General features: G+C 41.4%; 1 protein-coding gene across 3 annotated transcripts; it reads right to left on the bottom strand.

Annotated features, from left to right (window-relative positions):
- Window positions 1-1,034: 1,034 nt before the first annotated feature.
- LOC110530253 (Krueppel-like factor 6) lies at window positions 1,035-6,369 on the bottom strand. Of its 3 annotated transcripts, none has more exons than XM_021613163.3 (5): window positions 6,254-6,369; window positions 6,000-6,120; window positions 3,933-4,506; window positions 2,804-2,927; window positions 1,035-2,582 (listed from the first exon to the last, which is right to left on the bottom strand). In XM_021613163.3, exons 2-5 carry the CDS (start codon window positions 6,099-6,101, stop codon window positions 2,531-2,533), a joined length of 852 nt encoding a protein of 283 aa, XP_021468838.1. In that variant the 5' UTR covers window positions 6,102-6,120; window positions 6,254-6,369; the 3' UTR covers window positions 1,035-2,530. The 3 variants fall into 3 exon arrangements, with proteins under 3 accessions (XP_021468838.1, XP_036841729.1, XP_090039250.1); XM_036985834.2 differs by having other exon boundaries at window positions 6,259-6,363; XM_090183124.1 differs by lacking the exon at window positions 6,000-6,120 and having other exon boundaries at window positions 6,254-6,334.
- Between the last annotated feature and the right edge of the window lie 3,863 nt (window positions 6,370-10,232).

Here is a 10,232-nt window from a genome sequence, read left to right as displayed (position 1 = left end):
AGAGATAAATATTTTACAAAACAATAATACAAAATAATGAAAAAAAGGTTGTTATGCCATAAATCAAACAAAAATCAAACATAATAATTTCTTTTTTTTCTTCTTCAATAAAGATACTCTTTAGTTAAAGATTGGGTGGGTTACATAACATATGTGGCTTGTCCAACACCTAACATTGGCTGAAGTAATATAGGCTGACAAAACTGCTGTTTTGATTTTGATTACAAAAAGCTGTTCAGTGTGTAATCTCTTCAACAATCAGAGTTTTTCATTTCTCTCTGCTGAATCATTCCCAATTCAAGCAAAAAAAAAATGCAATCTTTCTCCGACACTGTAGAAGTGAACAATATGTCATTTGTTTTCAGTTTATTGGGCCATTAATACTCACCCAAGATAAATCGGTAGTCTTGTCTTTATTGTTTTTCTTAGAAATGTACACTGGGGTCCTGTACCCTGAAAAATATAAGCTTCTTTACAAAAACTCTATTTTTAAACAACACTTATATATTTAGCATGGTTTCGATATCCACAATGTATATTTTAAAAGGGGACCTTTCGACAGCGATGTTGACCAGATCGCCGGTACTGTACATTGTTATGGGGTTAAAACATGGCAGTCCATACAGGTCAGTAAGAAATAAGCATCCACATCCACTGTCAGTTTGAGAGCACTCATGTCAGGTAAGCATTTAACAGTTCAACAAACATGCCATGGCCTGACCAGAATGGGTTATTTGTAATAACTCTTAATTTATCATGGCCTTGGTGGCCGAGCAGATCACGTCACGAGAACTCAACCCCATAACCAACCGATAGAATCTGTTCTTTCAAAAGTAATTCACCGTCACACATTCCATTTGAAGTGCATAACGTACCACATTACACTACTACACAGTAGTAAACCTTTTAAAATGGAATTGTTTGAGCTGCTTCTAGAATTCTGTCTCAGATCAAGGATAATTTTCAAAACAGGATTTTTGTCTGAATAGATAGATACAGTATGTATGTTGACAAATAAAACACAGAAATGTCAATAAGTATAAAGCTTAACTTTTATTCAAGAGTCTTCAGACCAACCATCATTTCTAGACAAAGGGAAAAAGGTGCAACCATATGAATCGGAGCCTTAATAAAGCTATTCAATCACACACTACCGCATTTAACCCCCCCCCCCCCCCCCCCTCCGTGAGTGATCTATTTATCTGGACAAGGCCACTTACATAAGGCATCATTAAGGTCACAGTGTATTTACAGATATAGAAAAAGAGAAGAGCAAGAGGACAAAAATAAAGAAATTAGTTATTAAACTGAATATAAATAAAACTATCCCATGATCAACACAGTTGCCAAGCAATAGTGGTATCTCCAAACATAGAAAAGAAAAGAAGGAAACAAATACATCACTGCTTTATGTTTCTGTACAATACTGTGGTATCTACGGAGTAAAATGGATGCATAGCTGCTCATTATTGGGATTTGCCTGTGTTATAAGTAGGCCTAATCGAGTGACAAACAAACCCAAGATCATGCAACTTCTGGTATAATGATATATCAATGTTGTGTACAGCCTTTAGATACTGAGCTTACACAATGGACAACAAATTAGCTTTGTAGCATGTACTTTGAGACAAGCTACTTAATACATTGCACATTTAATAGCTGCACCAAACATCAACCCCCCTCCCCTCCCCAAACCTCGTTTAGGAGCATGTACCACCTCAGTTCGGATAGTGATGCTCTCTCTCTCAAACCTCAAAACTGACGGCTGAGACGCACACACACTGCCAAACCCAGCCTAGACTCAACCAGCGCTCCTCACAAGAGCACAACAACTCCTTTGCTTGCATTCATTCATGACCACGAGACAATAAAACCTCAGTCAAAAACTCATCATCCCCTCAATGCCATTCAGGTCACAACACAAGCCATCTACTCAGGAGTCGTACATCCACAGGGCAGGCACCCAGTTACAGGCATTCTAAGACAGGCACCCAGTTACAGGCATTCTAAGACAGGCACCCAGTTACAGGCATTCTAAGACAGGCACCCAGTTACAGGCATTCTAAGACAGGCACCCAGTCACAGGCAGTCTGACAGCAGGCTCACAGTCAGTCAGTCCACATGCTCACAGAAAACAACACACGTTTATTGGAGTAGTACCACTGCATATTTTCAAACTAGGAACTAACTCCGCAAACAGACACCATACAGAGAAAAAAACGTTCTTTCTTGTCCTCTCAGATATTTTCTTTCTCCTCTCTCTAGTGACTTTCTTAATTCTCCTTCATCCATGGTGGTTTTCGTGATATTTTTCAGAATGTGTCGACCTTTCAGAGCTCTTTCCTCTGAGAGGTCTTGGAGGCACTAAGTATGGTGCAAAAATGGCCTGCATGCTTTTCACTGGAGCACGCTCCCCTCGCTAGCCTTCCTCCCCTCTCAGGGCACTGCAGCCTCCCCACAGACAGGTTAGGAGACAGTCAGGACCATCGCTCAACACCGCTCTGCTCTCCTCTGCCCCGGGGCCCACCGCTTAGATGTGTCTCTTCATGTGAAGCGCCAAATGGTCCGAGCGAGAGAAACACCTGCGAGGAGAAAGAAAGCATATCAGGCACAGTGTTTTTAGAATAGGTAAAAGACGAATATAACAGCATTGATATTCAAGTCCCCTAAGTCAGTATTTCAGGTGCATGGATTTACCTTTAGTTGCCCAAACATTCAAAAGTGTTCATGACCTTCACAATCTTCCTCAATAAAATAATGAAAACAAACAATAGATACATCCATCCCTAAACACTTATCTTACCTGTCACAGTGACTGCATTTAAATGGCTTTGCCCCAGTGTGCTTCCTGAAGTGTCTGGTTAGCTCATCACTGCGTGCAAAACGCCACTCGCAGCCTTCCCATGAGCACCTGTAAGGCTTCTCACCTGCAAACAGAAAACAAATGATTTTATTGCTGTGCTCCATTGTTTCCAAATTAGAAATAGACATAACATACTATAAGTGCTACATATTAGAAGATAGAGTACTACAACTTGTAAATATGAGCTGTGGTATACTGCTTAAAAGTAGTTGAATAAGCAGACATAGTGCTAAAGAAGTGGCTGGGTGAGAAGGGATAAATGTAGGGGCTTTCTAATGGTGAAAATTCCATTAGCTCTGGTAACAGTTTGGTTGGAATGTGGAGCCTGGCTAATGTGCAAGACAGCTGTAAACAGCTTGGCAAGCCGAGGTCAGAGGTGACGAGGGAAACTGCTGGCATAACTCGGTAACGAATAACAGTAAATGTAAAATTCCCACCGCACTTTAAATGTAAATGATTCAGTCGTTTTCTTTTCCCATTGTGAAATGTGATCTGTTTTCAAGATCCAGTCCACATCCTCTGTGGCTGGCTTGGCCATGCCCACAAAAGGTTTTTATGTCGCCCCTCCCCCATTCAACGTGAAGTCACTGCTGCTACTGTGTGAATTAGGTCACAGTTTAGACACTAAGTACTAGCGAACTATTCCAAGAATGCAGAGAGAAATTTCATGAAAATAACTTTTAAAAAACAAGACTCTCTTGTTAACATATTAAAATGTAATTGTTTGATGAGGTTTAAATTTAGTCCCCCCGAAACGGAATCATCTTCTGAATGTTCTTTGTAAAGTAAATGCCTGCAGATTCAGAACACTGATGACATCATAACCAGCTGGTCTGGATGTCTTTCCCAAGGCCTCTCTGCTGTGACAGCAGCATTAGTATGTGGGTAACAACACCCACCTCCACTCTTTGGACTAGCTTGCTTTACCTGTATGATATTACTACTAAGACTTGGGTCTGGTCGGATAGCTCAGAGCTTCTGCTTTTTTCTATACATATACAGTATACACTTGTTTGGGAGGAGGTGATGTGGGGTTATGCAGTTTACCTGTACACAATCAACTATTTACCTGTATGTGTACGCTGGTGTGCTTTCAAGTGGGAACTTTTCGTGTAAACCTTTCGGCATCCATTGAAATGACACCTGTGGACCCGCCTCCTCCCGTCTGGAGAAGCCTCCCCATTGGCTAAGCTTCCCCTCTCAACCGTTCGTCCACCAATGCCCCCTGTCCGTATTTTCCCTGGCGAGTGCATCACTGTCTGTATACCACTCCACACCTGGGAGGATATGGAGGGGGCCTCCTTGTTCACCTCAGGAGAAGATGGCGGAGTGCTGATAACCATGGAACTCAGGTCCTCTCCCTCTCCCATAATGTCACTTAGTGGGTTGGAGGTGAAGTCGAGGGGAGGTGAGAGCTCCTCGGAGCTGTCAGACGCTTCACTGCTGGCGTCGGAGTTAAAGCTGTTGGCCTCTTGATTGTCCTCCTCCTTAATGTGAGTGTGGATCTTTGGGTCGGACTCGGCCTTGTCCCCGCAGGCCAGGATCAGTTTGCTCCAGAGATCCTCTTGACTCGTCTCAAACTTGATGTCTGTGGCCGAGACGTAGGGCTCGCTCTGGAGGTACCGCTCCAACTCCAGACATGTCTGATGAAGGAGAAAATAATGAGTACAGCATGTAGGAGCTAGGAATAAAAACTACCCACAGTATACGGTACATATACACAATGTACTATTCTGAGGGCAGTGGAGTGGATGTAATGGGTGTCCTCCGAGACTGTAAGGCTGCTGCTTCCCAAATGGCACCCTATTCCCTTTATAGTGCACTACTTTTGACTAGGGCCCATAGCCCATAGGGCTCTGGTCAAAAGTACTGTACTATATAGGGAATAGGTTACCTTTTGAGAAGTAGATTAGATCAAGGAAGGTTACATGTAAACACACTTCCTCAGTTGATGGCGTGCTCTTTCCACGACATAGCTGTCGTCATGCGCAGTGATTACATTTACATATGCTACAGAGCCCCCCTGGTGGTTAGGGAAGTGCTTGTAGATATTTTAAATGTTTCAATTATTCAGCATAAGTTGGATTTAATAATGCATCCAGTGGCATAGCTAGAAATAACATAGCACACAAGGGAATGGAGGAGGTAGGCCTGGTTCAAGCAGGTCCACAAAAAGCTTTATGTATGAATACTGCAAGAGTTTCATACTGCAAGAGTTATTTTCAGCTTCTAAAAAGGAAGTAAAGGACACTTCCTGAAAGCTTGACAATCAGAGAGTGGACGCTAACTACAGTATATTAAAAGCTATGACATGCATCTAGCATTCAAAATAATGAATTCCAAACTATAATGGGTATAGAATACAAATTAAAACAAATATTCATTACAGTGTAAGTTGTTTTGTAATATATTTATGGCGAACCTAAAAACGGTATTAGTAAGCCAATACTTTGTATTCATTGCAAACATTTATTTTCAATAGGGCAGAATGCATCTCTGGCGAGCTTTGAATGCCTCAGGGCATGGAGAGGGAATTTGGCCCCAAGCCCGCATATCCAAGGGAAACTTTGTGTAGTGAAGCCTATTTATTTCAATCACCCTCAAAAAAACAAACCTAGTTTCTCGACTATTATGTAATTCTTATAAAATGACTGCGAGTTAGAGGGAATTTTGAACAAAATCTGTTGAAAAAGACGCACATAGACTACTCTTCTCCGGTAATATCGAATACGATCGTCTCTCTTGCTCTCTAACACACGCACGTACAAACAACAACTCTCTTCACTAGAATGAACGGCATAATCCGTCTACAGAACTGAATATAAACAATGTTGAGTCTTGGTTCATTCATTCGATTAGGCTATTACATTGTAACGACTGTATATATTTGCAACATGCGTTCAATAACAGTCTTACGTCAATTAAACTATGTGTCAAGAATGTGCTCAACTTTTTTGTTGTTCTGCATCACTTAGTCACGTTCTGCATTCCTGACAGCTTGCAGGGACACTGACAGCAACCTGGGTTTGCGGACAAGTTTATGTCGATGTATATTACGTAAGCATTATTTTTCATTCATTTTAGAGTGTTTTCTATATCTAAATATGACTATTTATAAATGATCATATATAAATACCTGCTGCCAGTACTCCTCAAGAGATGGTAAAGCTGAAAAGTATCCGGTGTCATGTACTATCTGGAGCTCCTGAAAGATGCTGCACATAGGAATAACATCCATCTCACTCCTATAAATGCCGCTGCAATTACAACCAAAAATCAAGGTAGTTCAATTGTCTTGTTTTCTTTTTCAAGAAAACTTGCGACTTCGATGTATTTGCATGTATAATATGCTGTAGAAAAGCAGTTGGGAATAGTAGGTATGTTTATCACCTTACAGCAGTGATAGCGCAAGTGTTCTTCCTAGAGCGATCTTCCTTGCTTGCTCTAATAGCAAACAGTGAACTCGCTGAAAGTCCGTCGACGCTCTGTAAACTTCACTATGCAATGTCTTACAGACGGCCTTCCCCCCACGTGATTGCAATACGCTGTCGTGATGCCGACCAATGGGTGCGCCAAAGTGTAACACCCGCCTACCTTGACCATCTTCTGTGATTTGGTTGGTGAACTGACCTAAGTCTCCTTCATTTCCATTGGACCATGTGGGCTCTATTTTTAGAGCGCTATATAAAGTGTTCACCGCTTACTACAGCGAAGAACCACGTCTCTATCGGCCTAGTATGGTTTCAGTCTACCTTCTGAGCAGCAGTATTGCTTACAGTTTACTATTATTATGGCACGCACAAGTTGGGAAATAGAATAATATCTTAACATTTATGCTTGGGTTTGAATTTATATTTTAACCATTCTTATGCATTAGTTTCCTAAATACAATAGGGGAGACATGGATGGTTGTCTCAAGGGTTAGTTCAGGCCCGGCTCCAGGGGGTGGGGAGGGGGTGGGGGTGTTAAAAGGGGACTTATCCCCCTCAGTTGAAACTTGTACCACCTCAGTTTTAATTTGATGTCCCTATAAAATAATAGCAACAATTTCAAGTGATTGAGTGACAGGTTGGCGCGAAATCTGTATCTCCGCTGCGCTGTATCAGCACCATGGACAGAGCGAGCCACATAATGTGTGTGTGTAAGGGGGCCATGGAAAGTCACTGGGCAGTAGGTATGACTCCTTTGCATTTCCTTAAAAAGCAGGAAAAACGCTTCTCATCTGTGGTAGGCTACGTGAGTAACGTGGTAGGCTGCGTGAATAAGGAGATATGCCTCCGCCTGTAATATTGGATTTTGATTTATTAGGAAGATGCCAAGTTTACGGTTGAAACCGTTGCACTTAACTCTGCCTCACGCCCCACCACTACAGATTTTAGTTAGCTTCTTAGCTAGCGGTAAAAGTGTTATTAGCCTATTTAGCTCAAACCAGCTAATCTACCACTGCCACGATGAATATCAGAAATCAAACCACGAGGCCACCGCCAAGCCCAGCACGATGATGCTGTCGAGGTCCAGCTAGCTTCTCGTGTTTATGCTTAAATTATTACGTGGGTGGTTCGAATTTGAACCACGGAAGTATATTGTGCCATATCGCAACGCGTTGTTGAACTCGTGAACTGCAGGATTTCCCATGTTTGAAGCGGGCCTATAGGCGTATTTAGTTGGCAAGACAGCTTTGCAAGGCTGCCTCTCACTATGGTAAACTATTGGCTATGTTTTGGTTATTTGCATACGCCTTTTTGTTTACTTCTTTTGTTCACTGTTAATGTAACTAGCCTAAATATAGACTGACATTTCTTTATTGATCTGATATTTTGTTTATAGGCTTATAGTAGGCCTACCGCAGTTTTGTTCTGTTCGCATTCATTCGTTCACATTCACACTTGTGTCGGCATTCTAAGCCAAACTGCTATTCAGTATTTTTGTTATGCGTGAATAACTAGGCTACTAGTTTCTGCATTTAGTTTGCATTCTTTTTGTAAGACAGCTGTATGTATGGCGTCATTCACATAGGCTATTTGTAATAGGTGAATTACCTCATCTATCTACTAGCCAATATTCTTGCCAAATAGGCCTTGCTTTACTGTTTGACGGCGATGTCCATTGTGGTAATACAGCGCAACAGAGATGAGCTACAGATTTCGCACCAACCTGTCAGTTCAAAAGTTCTCAATGGTCTCGGGAGTCTCGGCATTTTAACTTTATTGTGGTATAGCATGATATACGCAGCTTTCAATATAATTCCAATGCAAGAACCCCCCAAAATTGTGCCGCATCACCAATGTTAACTTCCCCTTTAGTCACTTAATCCTGGCGCTTTAAATCAAATAAAATCAAATCAAAGATTATTGGTTGCATACACAGATTTGCAGATGTTATCACAGGTGCAGCAAAATGCTTGTGTTTCTAGCTCCAACAGTGCAGTAATACCTAGCAATACAAAACCATACACACAATCTCCCCCCCAAAAATAAAGAAATTAAGAAATATCAGAAAGAGCAATGTCAGAGTCTGGAATACAGCTGTTAACTAACGTGGATGTGGACGACCAAGAACTTTAAGCATTGTACATGGTATTTTGGCCAACTCTGTGTGGTTACAGTATTGCCATTTTGTATTTTCCATTTCGGCACGGGATATAGTTTTTACACTACTGTTCAAAAGTTTGGGGTCACTTAGAAAAGTCCTTGTTTTTGAAAGAAAAGCAATTTTTTGGTCCATTAAAATAACATAAAATTGATCAGAAATAAGTGTAGACATTGTTAATGTTGTAAATGACTATTGTAGATGTAAACTGAATAATTGTTTTATGGAATATCTACACAGGCATACAGAGGCCCATTATCAGGGCCATCACTCCTGTGTTACAATGGCACGTTGTGTTAATTGATCCAAGTTTATCATTTTAAAAGGCTAATTAATCATTAGAAAACCATTTTGCAATTATGTTAGCACAGCTGAAAACTGTTGTCCTGATTAAAGAAACAATAAAACTGGCCCTTTTTAGACTAGTTGAGTATCTGGAGCATCAGCATTTGTGAGTTTGATTACAGGCTCAAAATGGCCAGAAACGAAGACTTTCTTTTGAAACTCATTAGTCTATTCTTGTTCTGAGAAATGAAGGCTATTCCATTTGAGAAATTGCCAAGAAACTGAAGATCTCGTACAACGCTGTGTACTACTCCCTTCACAGAACAGCGTAAACTGGCTCTAACCAGAATAGAAAGAGGAGTGGGAGGCCCCGGTGCACAGCTGAGCAAGAGGACAAGTACATTAGAGTTTCTAGTTTGAGAAACAGTTGCCTCACAAGTCTTCAACTGGCAGCTTCATTAAATAGTACCCGGAAAAAACACCAATCTCAACGTCAACAGTGAAGAGGCGACTCCGGGATGCTGGCTACTAGGCAGAGTTGCAAAGAAAAAGCCATATCTCAGACTGGCCAATAAAAATAAGATGGGCAAAAGAACACAGACACTGGACAGAGGAACTATGACTAGAAGGCCAGCATCCCGGAGTCGCCTCTTCACTGTTGACGTTGAGACTGGTGTTTTGCGGGTACTATTTAATGAAGCTGCCACCCTTTGCCTTGATGACAGCTTTGTACACTTATAGTATTCTCTCAACCAGCTTCATTGAGGAATGATTTTCCAATAGTCTTGAAGGAGTTCTCACATATGCTGAGCACCTGTTGGCTGCTTTTCCTTCACTCTGCGGTCCAACTAATCCCAAACCATCTCAATTGGGTTGAGGTCGGGTGATTGTGGAGGCCAGGTCATCTGATAAAGCACTCCATAACTCTCCTTCTTGGTCAAATAGCCCTTATACAGCCTGGAGGTGTCTTGGGTCATTGTTCTGTTCAAAAACAAATGCTAGTCCCACTAAGTGCAAACCAGATGGGATGGTGTATTGTTGCAGAATGCTGTGGTAGCCATGATGGTTAAGTGTGCCTTGAATTTTAAATAAATCACTGACAGTGTCACCAGCAAAGTGCCCCCACACCATCACACTTCCTCTTCAATGCTTCATGGTGGGAAACACACATGAGGATATCATCCGTTCACCTACTCTGCGTGTCTCAAAGACACAGCAGTTGGAACCAAAAATCTCAAATTTGGACTCATCAGACCAAAAGACATTCTAATGTCCATTGCTCATGTTTCTTGGCCCAAACAAGTCTCTTCTTATTATTGGTGTACTTTAGTAGGGGTTTCTGTGCATCAATCCGACCATGAAGGCTTTATTCACGTATTTTCCTCTGAACAGTTGATGTTGAGATGTGTCTGTTACTTGAACTGTGAATAATTTATTTGGGCTGCAATCTGAGGTGCAGTTAACTCTAATGAACCTATCCTCTGCAGCAGAGGTA

Source organism: Oncorhynchus mykiss, chromosome 8 (assembly GCF_057628025.1).
Source record: "Oncorhynchus mykiss isolate SJ-2025 chromosome 8, ASM5762802v1, whole genome shotgun sequence".
Classification (NCBI taxonomy): domain Eukaryota; kingdom Metazoa; phylum Chordata; class Actinopteri; order Salmoniformes; family Salmonidae; genus Oncorhynchus; species Oncorhynchus mykiss.
This window is presented reverse-complemented; position numbering and strand designations above follow the sequence as displayed.

Bases quoted from the DNA above. Each gene is read 5' to 3' on its own strand.
- LOC110530253 (XM_021613163.3), bottom strand. From the start codon at position 6,101: ATGGATGTTATTCCTATGTGCAGCATCTTTCAGGAGCTCCAGATAGTA. The intron at 4,507-5,999 runs GTATTTATATAT...CTCCTTCATCAG, and splicing joins TTGAGGAGTACTGGCAGCAG to ACATGTCTGGAGTTGGAGCG. The intron at 2,583-2,803 runs GTAAGATAAGTG...TTCTCCTCGCAG, and splicing joins AAATGCAGTCACTGTGACAG to GTGTTTCTCTCGCTCGGACC.